This window comes from Phytophthora cinnamomi (assembly GCF_018691715.1).
Source record: "Phytophthora cinnamomi strain GKB4 chromosome Unknown Contig39, whole genome shotgun sequence".
NCBI lineage: Eukaryota > Oomycota > Peronosporomycetes > Peronosporales > Peronosporaceae > Phytophthora > Phytophthora cinnamomi.
The window spans coordinates 480251-498777 of record NW_027150972.1 but is presented as its reverse complement, the minus strand read 5'-3'; the positions used below and the strand labels follow the sequence as shown (position 1 = coordinate 498777).

At 53.3% G+C, this 18527-nt stretch overlaps 1 protein-coding gene across 1 annotated transcript; it reads left to right on the top strand.

Annotated features, from left to right (window-relative positions):
* Window positions 1-1157: 1157 nt before the first annotated feature.
* On the top strand, window positions 1158-18267 carry IUM83_10619 (Phospholipase D; the record flags this gene model as incomplete). The annotated part of the gene is made up of 3 exons (XM_067935132.1): window positions 1158-1936; window positions 16997-18118; window positions 18195-18267. The coding sequence occupies 3 exons, from the start codon at window positions 1158-1160 to the stop codon at window positions 18265-18267; spliced, it is 1974 nt and encodes a 657-aa protein (XP_067791636.1).
* Window positions 18268-18527: the final 260 nt, after the last annotated feature.

Below are 18527 nucleotides of genomic sequence, written 5' to 3'. Positions count from 1 at the left end.
GGTCACCGCGCACCTTCTCCAATCCAAGACTTTGGACCTGAAGCACGAGTAATGCTGGGACCTGAGGCACCGAAGCGCGAATAATGCTGCACGATATTCACTTCTCTCCGAGCGTGCGATACATTTCCTTAGCACGAACCAGCCAGTGGCAGCTCCCAGACGGGAGGCGCAAGATGGGGTTAAGTATGATACGGTAGTCACCGAGTCGCGACGTGGCCACGAAGTTGTAGAGCCGAACGAGAACGTTGAGTGGATCAAGGACAGCTGGGCAACGTGCGTATTCACGGAGGCGAGTACCTGCCCAGTAGATGTTGGTTATGAGTCATGTTATGAATTATTATTATGTATTATTATTATTTGCAGCCGACACAGTTATCATAACTTATGTCCACTGTGTCGGCTGCAAAAGTCGTGTTCACTCTGACACATTCTACGTGCAGCTGATTGAGTTTGTTAAGCATTGGGAGGATGCCGTGGTGCTGCCTGATCGTCTCTAAAGCCATAGCTGGATAATATTGCTCAACGATTAATTAACCATACAAAATGCACGTAGAATTTGCGACGAATGATATGTGCTATGCCTCAAGCGCTCGACACAAGGTTAGAAGGGAAGAGGAATCCTACAGGTTTCTCGCTCACTTCCGGCAGCCTGATGATCTTATTAGTGAGCTTTGGTATAAAAGATTGTCACTTTCAAAGAGGTTTCAGATACCTTCTTAGACCCACGCACTCCAGAGAACGTATGATGGCCGCTGAGATTCCTTAGATTCTTGAATTCGTTGGCGTCTGACTTCCTGTTTGTATGAAAACCTTTGCGTTCCTTGTGCGTTTGTGCGCACACGATTTCGTGTTACACCTTGCGACCTTCCGATACAACCACTGTTATTCTGAACGACATTCCAGAGTGCTCCCGAATTTTTTGGCGTCAGAAGCTACCGTAATGCACGAAACTCAATACCAGCCCGTATTACTGACGCTTGACCGTACGGATGGGACCCGGGTCCGGTTCATGTACCAAGTCAAGACCCGACCCGGGTTGGGTCCTGAGAGGAGAGCCAGTATTTATTGGTTGGTACCGGTACTCTACCGCTGCGTCTGGTTACTCACTCTTAGGTTAGCCAGGGCCTGACTGAGGCGTGACGGGAGCAACGACTACGATGGTCTCCGCTATCGCGTCGAAGCGTTCAGTCAGCGAATCAGTCTCAGAGAACAGCCTCAAGGTGCCAAGCAGCACTTCGCCGGCCTCCGACCTCGACGATCAGCAATGGGAATACGAGCAAAACCAGCGGCGCGAGAAGCAGCGAGCTCGGATGGTGCGCTGGCGTCTCGGGAGGAAGCAAGACCTGGCTAAACTGAGCCAGCAGCGTCAGGTGCTCGAAGACATGCTGCAATGCCACATCGAAGCTGCACAGCGGGCCAATAAATTGTCTTCAAACGACGGACTTGAGTCAAGGTACCACGTTCTCCGCCAGCTCGTGATTAAGCGTGCGGCGTTGGCGCGAGAGAATGCCGTGCTACAGAAGGCGCTGGAGCCGTACGAGGATTTTGAAGATGCGATTCGGCAGCTACAGTGTGTGCATGGCGTCGAGCCATCCTCTCCATTGTCGGTCTTGAAAGGTTCAAGTGAGCTGGGCTGGCGCGTGCACTTCTCGGACGGGTCGCCGTCGTTCCATTTCCACCCCTACTCAAGCGAAGAATTCAACGACATCGTGAACCAGGAAGAAGGGCTCTACTCGCTTCAGAATCCGTGCATTGTGCACGTCGGGGACATTTTGGGTTGGTCGGTGGACTACGCCCCAGTGGCGCTGGACGCGACCAATACCTTCTACATGGCCCATGCTCGATTCACCAGACACTTGCGCTGTTCGTTGGACTTTTCGGAGCTGCAACTGACGACTGTGGACCCAAAGTTTCTTCCTGTGCTAACAACCCCAAGGTGCTGGGAGCATGTTCAAAGCGAAAGGATGAACTGCCAAGCCTTGCAGAGGTTTGGCAACAATGCCTATGCTTTGGTGTGCAGCATTCCGGGTGATGTTCACCTTCGCTACATTGCATTGGCTCGCCACACTCGTTCAACACAGCCAAATGGATTCCGGGCGGATAAGTACACAGTTTTGATAGCAGATTCCGAAACTAACGCTTGGCATCGCTTGGCGGAAGGAATGCGTCAAGACGTTCAGTGGGTCTTGGAAGGAGGAGCCTCGGTGACACTCACAGAGGTGGATGCGACGACGGTCAATGTGGAGTATACGCAATGGGGCGCCTGCTTGAGTGAAATGCATGGCCGGGAGCTCTACATCGACTGGATTCGTTTTGCAGTTCACCTGGAGCAGCTTATATCTCCATCGAGACTGCTGAAACTCTGATAAAAAAAACTTCCCAACTCTATCATCAAGAAATTCATGTATAATACGTAAAGATGGCACAGCTTACGTTTACTTACGTAGCTAACTATAATACAGTACATGAACGTTAGTGGCTCGAGTAACCCGCTGCTTTGAACTCGAAGTCTACTCTTCTATAACATCAGCAATCTTGTGGGCGATACAAACTGCTCCAGCCGAACTGCAAACTTAATCCAATCGATATACAGCACGCGCCCGTAGAATTCACTCGCACACCCCGCCCAGTGGTCGTACACAACGTCAACGACGTTGTCGCCCACCTCCGTAATCGTCACGTGCGTCCCTCCCTCTAAAACCCATCGCACATCCTCTCGAGGACCTTCCACTTCGCGAGTGCGTGCATTCTCCTTCGAGTCCGCCAATATAATGGAAAACTTGCCCACGCATTTTCCATCCGGCATCCTTTCGCTGGTATGCTGCGCCAGCGCAATGTACCGGAAATTCACGTCTCCTGGGATGTTGCACACCAGTACACGGGCTTCCGTACTGAAACTCTGGAGCGCGTGGCAGTAAACTTCGCCAGTCTGTGAAAGCCCCCAACTGCTCGCGGACACAACTACAGGCCACAACTTGGCGTCGGCGTTCAGTAATACTGCAGCTGCAGTCTCAAGCGAGGTCTGCAGCCGCCTCGTAAACTGCGCGTGGGCCATGAACGTAGACCCCCCTTCACTCCGAGGTTGTCCTTCTTGATGCGACGCCACTTGACCATGCGACGGCGTTGCTGCTCGCGCCGCTTCTTGTCGAGCGCATCGACCTCCGCGTGCTTGGCGTCGTGGCTATTTGGCTGCATCTGGACGAGTGCAGTGACGGGGGATGACGTAACCTCGAGGGTTACGTGGAAGAGAGTCGGTTCTGTACCGGTACAACTGATACCGGTACTACTTACCCGTGGTAGGTAGGTCGTGTGTCTCCAGGATAGTAGCGTTAGTAGGCATATTATCACTACTACTACTATTACTACAACTATAGTACTGGGGTTCGAGCCATTAGTAGTGCTAATTGAATAGTAGCCCATACAAACATGGATAGTAGTGATAATAGCACTACTAATGTACCCATACTTCAACTGACGGAAGATCTTCGAAAGACGCAAGGATAAGTGGTTCTCCGCCCCCCCCCCCTCCCGCGCACTTCAGTCAGGAACCTCCATTCTTCGACTTCCAGCCTCATACGAACGTATCATGAAGTGCGCGAAGATCAATTGTCACTGGAGTGCCATATCGGAGACTGCTCCGTGCTGTGTATGTGGCCGTCAGGTGCATCACCTGTGTAGTAACGAGCTATGTACTAAAGACGAGCTCTCTCAAAGGTAACGTTGCTGTCTGGTGTTGGTTTTTTGCCGCGGTGATTGTACTGAGCAAGTCCACGTACAGATTCTGCAGCCGCGCGTGTGTTCTGAGGGTCTTCAACGCGGATGACAGCGACCTCCAGGAGTCCACTCCGAGCAGTACCTCTGGAATATCGTGCTCAAGCAGTGCCACCGTGATCGATCTGAGGGAAACAGAGCTCGAGGGGACCCCGGCTGTAGTAAATAGCGTTCCGGATCGCATCACTCACGCACACCCCCCCCCCCCCCCCTGCGAACTCGACAGACTCGATTTGGACTTTCGTTCACCAGCTTGGATAGCCAGTCACGTACAAGAAGAAGCAGTACACGCATATTTGCATGGTGGGTTTGGAGACCAAACCTGGCAAAACGCACTTTGTCGCGCTAGCCACGCCTCAAACGCCAAGACGCATTGGGTATCTGCCCACAAGACGCATTATATGGCAATTCTGGAGCTTCAGCGTCGCCAAGTTCGCGCTGACCGCTTCATGGTGACCACGCCGACGGAGACAAAACGCCCAGCTGAAGACGAGCTATCTACCAAGCGCCAAAAGACTTGGTGGAAGGCGCCGGTCAGCCAAGAACAAATCACTGGTCACATCGCGCGGTGGCTGATTCGGGATGGCGAGTGTTCCGGTTTACTTTTACGGACAATGTTTTACTGTTGTTCTCATTTGTATTATTTATAGGATTGGCCCACAACCTCGTGACAACAGATGCCTTTCATGACTTTCTTGTAGGTGTTACTGGGGATCTTAACGTCACCATTCCATCCCGTAAGACATACAACGACATTATGGAATCACTACGACACTTTCTCGAAGGATACATCGGATTTATTCGCAGAAGAGTTCCAAGAGTTGGACGAGACTCCGTTTATGGCTGTGGAGCACGACCTGTGGACCAACAATTCGAGAAACAGTATTGTGGATGTATCGGGTAGCTACATTAATCGGTATTGGCGTCCTGTGCGTCTCGCCCTGCTCGCAGAAGTAAAAACAATGATGGCCATGATTCCGAGGGTGTTGCAGAGGGGATGGATGAGCAGCTCAAGGCTCGGTACGGCATGGACACTAAGAAAATGGTTCGCTTCACAATCTCAGACACAGCACCAGCAGCTCGAAAGGTTACTAGACAATTTGACACAACTGTGGTGAAGCAGACCGCGAGATGAGAAGTGACGAGCGAGGGGCGACAGAGGACCGTTGCCCAGAGTGAAAGAACGCGACCTGTACGGAATCTTCTGCGGAAAGGGTGAAAGACACCTCAGATGCCAAGGCTGAGTCGGAGCTGTCATTCAGGGCTCTCGGACTACCTCACTTTAGTGACACCCCGCTTGAGTGACCCCGTCTCAGAGATCAAGCGTCATAAATCAGGGCATGGGTCATCGAAGTAGGGTTAGGCATGGAACCGTAGCTTAGCAATCTTCAAGTAGTCAGTCGGTAGCATAGGATAGGTGTAAGGCTCAGTCCCGAATCTTCTTTGTGCCGCTCAAGTGGATTTCTCCCTTGCGGTCCAAGGCTTCCGAGTGCCGGCAAGCAGAGCCGCCCCGATAACGCGGCCCCCCGTCGCTCGGTCGTCGGTGTACTCACCCTCAGACCCGTGCCCAACAGGAGGGACACGTTAAACGATACCGCTCAAGCACGCCCGATAACGCGTCGCTGAAGGCGAAGACCCGTGCCGGCTCCGATAACGCCGCACAAGACCGCGTCGGCCCCGATAACGCCACGCACCCCAAGGACGCGACGCACCGATAACTGCGCGTGTTCAAGGGCAAGAAAGGAGAAAAGACGGATCAAGGACAAGACCGTCCCAGTAAGGAAGACTTCACGCTCCAAGCTTGAGCTACTCGTTACCCTATCCTGAGATACGCTACTCAAGTCCCGGGGAAATACCCGACGCGCCTACCGACAGCGGACGCGACGGGTTTGTGCGAGGACGACTTTGCAGATTTCTGCGAGGGCGCTTCTCCACACAACTTTTCAAACATATTGCGCGATGCACACTCTCAATCTCTGTATTGGTTATGGAATCGGCCTCAAAGAGAATGTGCGCAATGAATACGTGAAGGATCCGAAGACAAACGTGTTCGTGAAGAAGCGCGTTGTAGTGACGGAAGGCGGTGCATTTCCCGAGGGCGGTACACTCATTCGAAAACTTCGTGCTCTCAACAATTTCTTCGCGTCGAGTAAATCACCTGAGCGTGTTGCCCGCCCCAAAGAAGTCCAAAATTTCCACAAACTACTGCAGTTGGCGGCGCTAATTGATATTGACGGCCGAGTGGCATCTACAGTCAAATTATTTCAACGTTCGATCATTAATTACCCAGCGTTCCAAGCATTCTTTCAGAATGCGAACTTGCCAAAGAAGGATAAACGCGTTTTCAACTGTATTACGGGCGCTGAGTGGGAACTTGCAGTACAGATGGAGGCAATCATGCAGAGAGTCTCTGAACTAGCTCTTGTCGAGTCCCAGTCGGCAACCATGTTATCGTCTACTATGTACGTGTTACTCCGAGTGGCATCGACTCGAATGAATTCGTACAAGTTTGCAACCTACTGCCTGCATGGACCTCGTGTAACGGGGTTACACGTACAAGTGGCTGCAAGCCACTTGTGAATTTAACAGATAGGTTATCTGTTAAACGTTTTGGATACTTCCTCACATTGGTGTAAGACACACCGATGGATACATTGAAGTGGACCACCACAGTGAGTGGTCCACACATACCCAAAAGATCCTATTGGTAGAAAGCAGCATCTTTCTACCAATCAGAGATTTATGCATATTAGCGGGGCTCTGACAGCCAGCCGCTGCCAACCCTTTCATAGATGATAAACAGTTTTTAGCAGATTTTAGAGGAAGATCAATTTACAAACAATACAGTTCTCATTTTACCTTAAACTAGCTACTTGGAGTCTTGTCTAAGTTAACTTATATTTGTGTACTCAAATATAATTAACCTAAGTAATTACTAAGTACTTACGCTTCCTCATACACGTTGCGCAACGTGTAAGCTAAAGTAGTGAGTCAAGTTAGACCCACTACACCTGGTAGCACTTTGTAGTCCGTCCAACGACCGACTGCTTGACGTTCGTACGCGGTGTACGAACGCGGAGCCGAGAACCACATGAGCACGGAGGTGCCCATGGAAACTCCAACACGCCTGCAACGCATGTTGCACGCGCTGACTGCCCCACCTGTCTGACCCAGAGTGGGAGGCCCTCCAACGACTGTCAACAGTCATTGGAGAAGCGGCGATAGCTACAATGCTGCGTACGCTATCGCCGACGGAGCAACATGGTGTTGCTCTGGGGTTCATCATGAAGGAGCAGCGTGACGCTGCTTCCTCAGTGACGGCGTCGTCAGGGACGACACCGCGTGCTCAACCATTAAAGTTGAGCGTAAGCAATTACGTGGGAAGAGAGGGCGAGCCTCTCCTCCGATGGCTTGTCGAACTCGACACAGCCATAGCGGCTCGACGCATCGTCGACCCGCTGTCGAAGGTCGCGTTCGCCATGTCCTGCCTTGGCGGACGCGCAAGGAGTTGGGCGTATGGACGCCGACTCTCCGATCCTACGTGCTTCAGCACGTACGAAGTGTTCAAAGAGGAGCTCAAACAAGCGTTTGAGCCCCCGCAAACGAGTTCCGGTCGAGGGCGGAGTTCCTCGACCTTCAGCAGGGTAAGCATGACGTCCATGCTTACGCGCAGCGCGCACGATATTTGGTATCAAATATCGTGACTAATCCGATTGACAAGGCGACCAAGGTCGTCACGTTCATGAAGGGCTTAGAGATGGGCCTGTGAAGACCTATCTCTTCCGAGAGTACCGAGTACTCTCGAAGCTGCAATAACTCTTGCCATGCAAGAAGAGTTTAGCCTGCGGCAGGCTAAACTCCATGTAAACGTACCGAGGCCGCAACCGCGCCCGGTAGCGAGGACAGGAGGTCCAGAACCAATGGACCTCTCGAATGCAACAACTGCTGGTTACCAGCAGCAGGGAGGTAACGTGCGATGCTTCCGCTGCGGAAGGATCGGTCACTTTACGCAGGAGTGTACAGCTCCCATGCCCCTGGAGGTGGCCGTCGTGGCGATGCTAGGCATCGCCGCGGATAACAAAAAACGCGAACATCCAGTAGGCGCGGGGCGCCCTACTGGTAATGCAGTCGCGCGTGTCGACATCGGGCACGCGACACTGAGGACTGCAGCCCCAGTGAGACCAGCTCTCACTGCAAGAAACAAGATGACAGGCCAAACCTGGTCATCTTGAAGGTTTACTCGAAGAGAGCGAGTGACTCTCTTCGAGCATTGGTAGACTCAGGCGCGTCGAACAACTTTGTTCGACTACGAAGCCTGTCAAGACTTGACTTCGAGGAGGTAGATACACCTCGAAGTCTTCTGGAAAGTACGACTGGCAACAGGTGCCATCGTGAAGACCGAGAAGCGCGTCGTGAACGTGCGCTTCTCGTACAAACAACGAGTGTTTGTCGAACACTTTATCGTCCTGGACCTGGACGATAAATTCGACGTAGTAATGGGCATGCCGTGGCTTGCACGGCATGATCCGGTAATAGACTGGAAGAAGCGCACGCTCGTGCGCTTCGGACGCGACAGCGGAACAGAGAGCGATGGCCCTGTTACCGCAGCGCGCGCACCAACAGGTGCGCGCGACTCGTCAGTCGAGACAGCGCTTAATGCTGCTGTCCCGGAGTGCCAAGAAGTGCGCGAGGGCGCGCACAAGTGAACCACGTCGGCAATGCTGCCGACGTCGGAAAAAAAGATGTGTTGGTTCCGGGAACCAACACCCACGTTCAAGCGTGTAAGGGACAGTCCCTGACCCGAAGCGGTCAGGTCGACAACGACGCGTCGGCTCCGGGAGCCGACGTACCCTCAGTCATGAGGGGCTCCGCCAATGAATGGCGTCGAGGTGACGAAGGCGTGTCAACTCCGGGAGTTGACGCTGCAAACAGTGCGGACGGTTGCAAACGTACCGCACTGACGCAATTGCATGCTGTCGTGCAGCCGGGCTGCACGACGAAGCGCTCATGCGATCAAGCCGGGCTTGATATCGCGCGCCCGCAGACAGGGTCTGCCGGCGAAGGACACATTACCGTGCAGCCGGGCTGCACGAAGGAAAATGCGGTCAAGCCGGGCTTGATACCGCGCGCCCGCGGACAGGGTCCGCCGGCGAACGACTGTCCACGGCCGGGCCTGGACAAGAAGAACAACTGTGCGGAGCCGGGCTCCGCACAACAAAGAACGGCGCAAGCGAAAACGCTGCGCAAGTCTCGGTCCGGGACCGAGACGCAACAAAACAGTCTGCTGGGCAGACTGCGGCGGTGACGCCGAATGTCAAGACGCTAAGCGTCTTGACGCGCACCGATACTGGATTCCAGTATCGTGACATGGAACTCGCTAGTCCTCCGACGACGGCGTCGGAGTTGACTTCGCTTCCAGCCATGAGCTGGAAGCGCTTCACCGCGACTTGCACGATGGACGCATCGAGCAAGTCTGCGTTCTTCAGACAGCGAAAGAACGGCGAGCGAGCGAAGAGCTGAGGCAGCTCTTCATGGGAAGTACCACTGAGGTGAAGACACTCTCAGTGCGAAGACAAGCGAGAGCGCTTCGAGGAACAAGGTTGGGACTCGCTGAAGTCGAGTCCCTATTACGAGTGTTGAGGGAGTACAAAGACGTACTCCCGGAAGACAGTCCGGCGGAGCTTCCGCAGGACGAGGGCATTCAGCACGAGATTGATCTCGCGCCGGGCACGAAGTAGTGTGTCACGCGGTAGTGGCCACTGCCGCGAGAGCAAATGAAAGCGATCGACGACTTCTTTGAAAGTCGTCGTAAAGCAAGACAAGTGCGGGAATCAAAGTCCCGCACAGTGCTCCGACGTTCTGTGTCAAAAGCCACAGGGCGGATGGCGCATCGTTCATGCTACAACAAGCTGAACGATGCGACGGTACCGCGCAGACGCCGATACCACGAAAGATGTTATCATCGATTCGATGGCCGGGAGCACCGTATACAGTGCTCTCGACTTGCGAGATGGATTTTATCAAATCCTAATGCGTAAGAGCGATATCCCTCTCACGGCAGTGAGCACGCCAAGCGGCATGCTCTGGGAATGGCTAGTAATGCCACAGGGGCTTAAAATGCCCTGCGACTTTCAACAGGTGCGTGACGCACTTGTTGCGCTCGGTGCGCGACTTCGCACCGAGCTACTTCGATGATGTATTCATCCACAGCCGGGCTGTGGACGGGAAGACCGACGTAGAGATGCACAGGGTGCATCTCCGGCAACTACTGAGCTTATGCGAAAGCATAAGCTCTACGCGAACCTGAAGAAGTGTATCTTCGGGGCGAGCGAGATACCCGTCCTCGGGTGTCTCGTAGGGAAGAATAGTGTCCGCCCTGACCCAGAAAGGTCAGAGTGATTAACGAATGGCCAACGCCATCAAGTGTCAAGGAACTGAGGCAGTTCCTCGGCAGCCACGTACTTGTGCAAGTACGTGGAGGACTATGCGGGCAAGATCCGCCCGCTGTCACAGCTTCTTAAGAAGCTGTGTGGAATTAGACAACCGATTGCAAAAGGCATTCGTTGCAGTCAAGCGGGGCTTGACTGAGGCGCCGATCTTGGCAGTGGCTGACCAAGATCGCCCATTTCACGTAGTGTGTGACGCATCCGATTTCGCGATCGGATGCGCGTTATCAGCACGATCACGAGGGCCGTGATCGTGTCGTCTACCAATCGCGTCAGCTGAAGCCAGCTGAGCGCAACTATCCGGTGCATGACAAGGAACTCCTTGCCATGAAGTATGCACTCGCAAAGTTCCGAGTGTACTTGCTTGGGAGTAGACCATTTGTGGTCTACACCGACCATGCTTCACTGCGCACCGCAGTGAAGTCGCCTCACAAAGAATGGCGAGATGGCTCTCATTCTTTGCGGAGTATAACTTCCGGGTCGAATACAAACCCGGAAGATTGAACGTGGTGGCCGACGCGTTATCACGTCGGCCGGACTATGCAGAAGCTGTTGACGTCAATGCCATTGACGCCATGCGATCGAGCAAACCCACATCATCTCTGTTGGATGATGTGAAGGCCGCGTACGCGCACGACGCGGACGCGAAGCTCTTGCTGGCCTATGGCACAGCGCCTTCTGACAAGTCCCGTCAGAAGCTGCCCAAGCACCTTCGAGCGCGTGCACACCGCTTTCGTGTGCACGACGGACTGCTACTCTACAACGCAGTCGGCGACAACGCAGATCGCGTTGTCGTGCCAAATGACCATGACCTGCGACTCAGGATCATGTACGAGTATCATGATGCCCCGACTGCGGGACATCTCGGACGTGAGAAGACTTACGTCCTTCTCACGCGCGACTTCTACTGGCACCACCAGTATAAGTGGGTGCGCAAGTACATCCGTGCTTGCGAGGTATGCCAACGCGTAAAGCCTGCGCCATTCGCGCAGGCTCCACTGCAATCACTACCGACTCCGTCGGAGTGTTGGAAGTCCATGTCTTTGGACTTCATCTTTGGTCTTCCCCGGATAGCGGAGGAACACCGGTGTTGTGGTCTTTGTAGACCGTTTCAGCAAGATGGTACATCTTGCTGCGGTGCCAGCAGAGGTGACCGCGAAGCAGACAGCCCGTCTGCTCGTCGACATGGTGTTCAAACACCATGGCATGCCGTCCGACATTGTGTCGGACAGAGACCCGCGCTTCACAGCGCATCTGTGGCAAGAAGTGTTTACACTTCTTGGGAGCCAGCTTTCCATGTCGACTGCGGATCATCCGCAGACGGACGGTCAAACCGAGCGCGTGAATCGCGTGCTCGTCGATATGTTGAAGAGCTACGCTCACTCGTTCCACTACTGGAGCGAGTGCTTACCGATGGCAGAGTTTGCCATCAATAACTCAGTGCATGCCTCGACAGGGCATACACCGTTCTACGTGAATGCCATGCGGCATCCACGTCTACCGAGTTTACTCGGAGTGATGGCTCCCACTTTAAGTGGGGGAGGATCTACGCCTGCAATACAGCAGCCGCAGAAAACCGCTGACACTTGCACAGTGTCAGCTGCAACAATGGACAAACCACATGAGTCTGCGCAGGGCGCAGACTCTAACATGGCAACGACCACGGGTCTGCGCAGGGCGCAGACACCGCAAGAAACCACGCAGAGGCCGGGCCTCTGGCGGAAAGCGAGCTGAATGACTTCAGCTCGGATGCAATCAGTTTCATCACCAAAAGACAAGCCGTGATTCGGTTTGTCCAAGACCAAATAGCAGCTTCTGTTGATCAACAGAAGCTGAACGCAGACAATGCGGGCAGAGGCAACACAAATGAATTTAAAGTTGGTTCATTAGTTTTGTTAGCTACACAAAACCTGCCTAGACATGCAGTTTCGGATTTCGGAGCAAGCAAGCTTGCTCCGCGCTTCATCGGGCCGTTCACTGTGTTGGCACGGCACGGCAACGCATACACGCTAGACATACCGTCTAGTATGCGCCTCCATCCGACCTTTTACGTCGGACGGCTGAAGCCATACCGGCAGCACGAGCCATCTAGCTCGGCTGACCCGAAGCCTCGGCAGGAGCCGAGGAAGAAGCGGAGGACTTGGCCTCGGCGACGAGCAACCTCTCCTCCAGCGCGCGGACGCGCTGGAGCAACCCCTTCATCTGGGTCCCCAGCTCGACCTGGATATTCGAGGCGGTCTACGAGACCGCCGCGACTTGGGCCTTCTGGTTCGCCAGCTCCTGCTTCAGGACGGCGAACTCAGCGCCCTGAAGACGCTCCACGACGGTCACCCGGTCGTGGAGAGGCGCATACTGATCAGCCCGGGGCTGATCATACCCGGGGCGTGTTCCCACCCCCGCCACCGCCGATCCGTGACGCCCGCAGCTCAACCCGCTGGATTGTTGAGCGGATTGTTGACCATAGTATCCCGAAAACGAACCCTCAAGGGGCTCGTTTTCGTATTCGTTGGAGAGGATTTCCTCCCCATCAAGATACATGGGAGCCGCGGAACGTCTTGCTGGAGGACGTTCCGGAAATGGTGAGGGCGTACGAGGAGCAGTACGCGCTGGCACAGCGGAAGTAGAGCGAGCGCTGCGATCATCGCCAGCGCCCGAACCCTCACGTGCTAAGAACTTAGCACGGAGCTCTTTGAGACTCTCGGGCACACGGAACGACGTGTACCCGTTCAGGTCGCGGTCGCTCAAGCGGACCGCGCCTGGGAAGCACTTCGTGCACTGAAAGCCCTCGGGCACAGCGCACGGCACATTCGCCTCCTCAGCAGCAACATGAAGTTGCTCCAGTTTTCCACGCTTCGAGTACGTCTCGAAGCGATCACGCGCTTGCTTAATCCGATCACGGTAAGCACTCGGCCTCTTGTTGAAGTTCTCAACAAAGGCGTTCCAACTTTGACAAAGTGCCTGCCACTCGGGCACTTTTGCTGCGAGAAGATGTCTTCTTGCTTTGAAACCATCGGAGCTCATGAAAGAGTCCGATGTAGTAATCGCGCCTTTGATGCGTTTCCGCATCAAAGTGCAGCTCGGCAGCCACAGCGTCATCTTTGATGGCGCTGCATACGTACAGCGGCACCTCATTCGGAGGTACCGAGTTCCCAAACCGGTCCGCGATCTCGGACGCGGACGGCATCCATGGATCGCGCGCTGCAGGCGCAGCGCGCGGAGAGCCTTGAGCTTTAACATCACGCGCTGCAACAGCAGCGCGCGGAGTACTGAGAGCCCCAGCGGAAGCGAGTGGGGTATCACTCTCAGTACGCGAACGCTTCGAACTCGAAGCGTCCGATTCGTCCCCTTCACGCGGGCGAACGTTCTTGGCGTGAGGGTCGAGCGACTCGCTCGACACTGAGTCTTTACGCTTTGAGGGCGAGTCCTCCTCGCCCTCCATGTCTTCATCGTCGTCGTCGAAGTCGACGACGTCACCGTACTTCGCCTTCTGGCGTTCGAAGTAGTCGTCGATGGAGAGATGACTCCCCATCGACTTAGCGGACTTCTTCTGAGGCGCGCTCATCGTTGAATGAACGCGGATTTCTTCTCCAAACGCGGAGAATTGACGAATGGTCAATTCCAAAAGATTGACGTGCGGGGACCCCGCGCGTCTAACCTTAAGGGGGGGATGGTGTAACGGGGTTACACGTACAAGTGGCTGCAAGCCACTTGTGAATTTAACAGATAGGTTATCTGTTAAACGTTTTGGATACTTCCTCACATTGGTGTAAGACACACCGATGGATACATTGAAGTGGACCACCACAGTGAGTGGTCCACACATACCCAAAGATCCTATTGGTAGAAAGCAGCATCTTTCTACCAATCAGAGACATGCATATTAGCGGGGCTCTGACAGCCAGCCGCTGCCAACCCTTTCATAGATGATAAACAGTTTTAGCAGATTTTAGAGGAAGATCAATTTACAAACAATACAGTTCTCATTTTACCTTAAACTAGCTACTTGGAGTCTTGTCTAAGTTAACTTATATTTGTGTACTCAAATATAATTAACCTAAGTAATTACTAAGTACTTACGCTTCCTCATACACGTTGCGCAACGTGTAAGCTAAAGTAGTGAGTCAAGTTAGACCCACTACACCTCGCGATACCGACACTAACGAGAGGAACTTCTCTCGAGTTGAACTGAAGCTGACTGATCTCTCGGACTTGGCGCACCGGTGCATTAAACGCACTCTGCATCAAATTGCAGAGAGGTTTCCCAAACCATCAGTACCCGTAGGTATGGCGCTACTGCTTGACCCACGAACGAAATCGTCAGCCAAAAATTTTCTACGATTTCCGGACACGGCAGAGGCTGTGATTGACACTATTTTGGAGGAAACAAAGAGTCTGATGCGCATTGAACACCGTGTTTTTTACAAGGGATTACATGCAAACGACGGGCAAGGAGCTGGCGAAGCAGCTTCCAGCACCAGGTCACCTCAAGCAGAGGGCAGCAGCAGTTCTGATAACGAAGCAGACTTGATTTACGGCGATGCGGTTTCCCAACCAGCCGCGGAGAAAACGTCGGATGCAACACTATATGCTCAAGCTGACGCGCTTGTGGAGGAGTGTCTGAACTTCCGAATTGAGTGGTCTGACGTAGCGATAACGCAATATCCAGTCAAAGAGGAGTATGAGAAGGTGTTACCCAAGCTGAGCATGCGCGACAGAAAACGCAATGTTTGCGTTTGGAATGTTGAGCAGCTTTGTGGGCACATTGACGCATGCCGTTGGTTCGCGGAGGTCAGCGACAAATAATTTCCTTCTATTGCGAAACTTGCACGTGTCTGGCTGGGACGTGGGTGCTCGACGGCGTTTCAAGAACGCGTGTTCTCAACCGGTTCTTTCGTGATGAGTCCTCTAAGGACGAGAACCAACAACGAGCGTGCGCAGCGGCAGCTCATACTTCGCCACAACCGGCAGGAGATAAGGCGTATGGAGGCTAGTAAGCGCCAGATATGGCAACTTCAACTCAGTGATATTAGTAGTCATATTAGTACCGTCGATGTCCCACCACTAATACATATAACATTCTACTATTGCCCGAATTTGGATAGTAGTAGTAGTAGTAGTATGACTACTATCCGAAATTCCCACTACTACCGAACCCTGTGTCTGAGCCACAGACTGCGAGTCTGATTGGCGCACAGCAAAGGTGCTGTGACTTCTCTGTCTGCTGTACATGTACCAGGCTGGTTGTGTGTTGTGGTATTTGGAGTTGCAAACGGGAGGTATATATTGTTTTCGATTGTGTTTGCAGCTCCAAATCCGCGTCACAAACGCGAATGCGGATGCTTCTGTAAGACACTCGGACCGATCCCCGTGGGCCAGTGGTCACTCCCTGATGCGGAGACCGGGAGGTACCGGGATCGATCTCCGCCGAGTGCGGGACTTTCTACGGAGGCCGGAGATAGGCAATATCTTAGACGAGCAGCCACTCCGTGGAGTGGTCCGCCCTGCCAACCCGCACCTCAGTGTAGGATAGTTGGGTGGGCTGGAGGCCCCAAGCCGAAAAATGCCCCATAGTGTAATGAGGGGTATCGGAACCCGGTCCCGAAATGGGTCGGATAGCCACAGGCATCCCCACCAGAGCAAGCCTCAAGCCTGGTGTGCGGGTTCCGGTGGCTTAAATCTCTGTAAGACACTCGGATGATAGTATCCAAGGGCGGCGCTGGACCGTGGCACAGAAAGTTGATGATTGATCGTTTATTGATACTCTCTTGTGGGGGACCTGTTTAGCCCATGTCTGGTACTATCGCCTCGATCGTCGCTGACAATTTTTCGCGCCTTCGGTGGTCGTGAGCGCAACTGGTTGTTCATGTCACCACCAACTACACGTACGCTCTTACCTTAGCTGATTGAGTGGCATGGCAAGTAGGATGTGGCATTGGAAGTGTCCAATTCGTGTACTCCTGAATGGCGTGACATCTGTAGGAGTAGGAAACCAGTTTGTGCATGAATCCCCTCCAACTTGGAGTCCAAGCGGGGATTCCCGGTGTTTCGTCTCAAATTACGCTCCAGTAGCATGATGACGCGCAGCAGCGCCTCTAGCAGCTCATGTTTGTGTTATTCCAAGTAAACATTTCCCCCAGCTCAAGCGTGCGACGGTCGTTTTGATCTGAGCAATTCTCGTTTTTGATCTTGAAAATGATCCATAAATGGTGTGCACTGCATCAGTTTGGGCTGTGGAGAATCCTTGCACATGTACAACGCGGCACGGCTGTGCTGATCCCATTGACTCTCTTCTAGGTGGAGGGGGGTTTGCTACTTTTTGTATCCGACGTCCGTAATTTTTGCCGGCTCCTCTGCAAAGTCCATGCAGTCAACTTGAGTAATCCCCTTTCAAATCTACGAAGCAAAAGCAATCATACAGATGGAAACGACAAGAAACTGAGTCTACTAGTAGTCTACAGTACACTTAACGAAGCCTTTAACGATCAGTGCGGTCGTGTACGAATGTAGTGCAGCCTTCACCTCTACAAACTCGCCCACTGCTGCCTCTCTTGCGTCGTTTCCAGTAGCGTGGTGCTTGGTTCTGCCTCCTTTGTGTAGACTGATTCCTCAGTGAGGGCATCACCGGAGCCCGTGAACTCTGGCATTTCGTGATTTGTCGCCCTTCCCCCGCAATCTCGTGCTGTTGTGGGGTGCAGTCACTGGTCACCTGGGTAGGTCCCAGCCACGTGATACGTAAGGATGATGTGCAGAGCAGTTTGGGGTGCTCACGTCCGTGGCAGTACGAGTTTCGCAGCGCAGGGGGCACACCACGTTCAAGTTACTCCTCGCCTGAACTACAGACCGATGAGCTCTGATACCTCCACGGTCTCAAGCCCTTTGAGTGTGCGCCAAGCCACTGCCATCGCCAAGAAATGGTCCAAGACGGACACAGACCCGGCGTCGAAAGCGCTATGGGAGGCCGTGATGCGGGAGCAGTGTCGTCGCGAGCAGCAGCGTCGACGGATGGTGCGTTGGCGACAGAAGAAGAAAGAGAAGGTGGCCGACATGGTTCATGAGCGACGGCGTCTCGAGAAGGAGTTGCAGCGCCGAGTGCTGGAAGCTCGCATGATCACTGATGGAGTGACACCTGAGTCGTTCGAGGAAGCCTTCCAACTGATCACGATCGAAAAAGCGGCGTTAACGAGAGATAACTTGGTGCTACAGGAGAGAATCGCTGAGAACATCAAGTTCCAGAATATGATGCACAACGACGTCGAGGAGCTAATGAAAGTGCCATGCCAAGACTCGACACCGACTATCTCAGTCGTCGCGAAAGCGAATGCAAAGTCGAAGGCTCCGGTGCTGCAAGATGAAGGAGGGTGGCGCGTGTTCTTCCCGAATGGAGAGCCTTCGTTCCACTTCCACCCATTCACTAGGGAAGAGTTCGACAGCTACGTAAACCACGACGATGTCGTGTACGCCGAGGGCTTCCCGTGCACAGCTTCGGTGGGCAAGCTTTTCGGCTGGAGGGTTGATTATGCGCCGCTCGCTCTCAATCATGACGGCATATTTATGGCGCACGCGCGTTTTACAAAACGTGTATGCTGTTCGATCGACCGAGTTGACAAGATTTTGCCGCGGATAGACAAGAGTTTGTGGCCGAAGCTGGTGATCCCAAGGAGCTGGGGCCACGTTCAAACTGGTAGTTTCACCTGCCAAGAGCTTCAGAACTTTCACAAGAATGCGCACGTGATGGTATGCAACATTCCGGGTGAAGTCAATCTACGCTACTTTGCTTTGGCACAGCACACCCGCGCTCTTCGGCCCGACGGCAAGCGTATGGACTTGTACGTAATGACAATTGCGGACTCAGAAGCTAACGCTCGTAACCGAGAGGCAGAAGGATCGCAGTACAATGTGGAGTGGGTTCTCACAGGGGGGACTTGTATCTCGGTTGCGGAGGTAGATAGGGGAACAGTTGATATTGTGTATGATCAGTGGGCCGGGTGCCTCAGCGAAGCTCACGGCCGAGAGTTGTATATTGACTGGATACGATTTCCTGTTGGTTTAGAGCAGGTTGTATCAACTACAAAACTCCTCGAGTTTTAAATACATTGTACGTTACTCTTGTTAAACACCTCTGTTAATTACCGGTAGTCGGTTATATCGTCACATGTTATGTCGGCCTGCTCTGCACAAAAAGAAAGTTTACAAACCGCAAGTCAAATAATCATGCATATGCATTTTTTAAAATGCCTGATTATTTGCCTTGTCTCTTTAAAGAGAAGTCAAAATCAGCCGGTTTGAAGGGTTAACAACATGCTCCAGCAA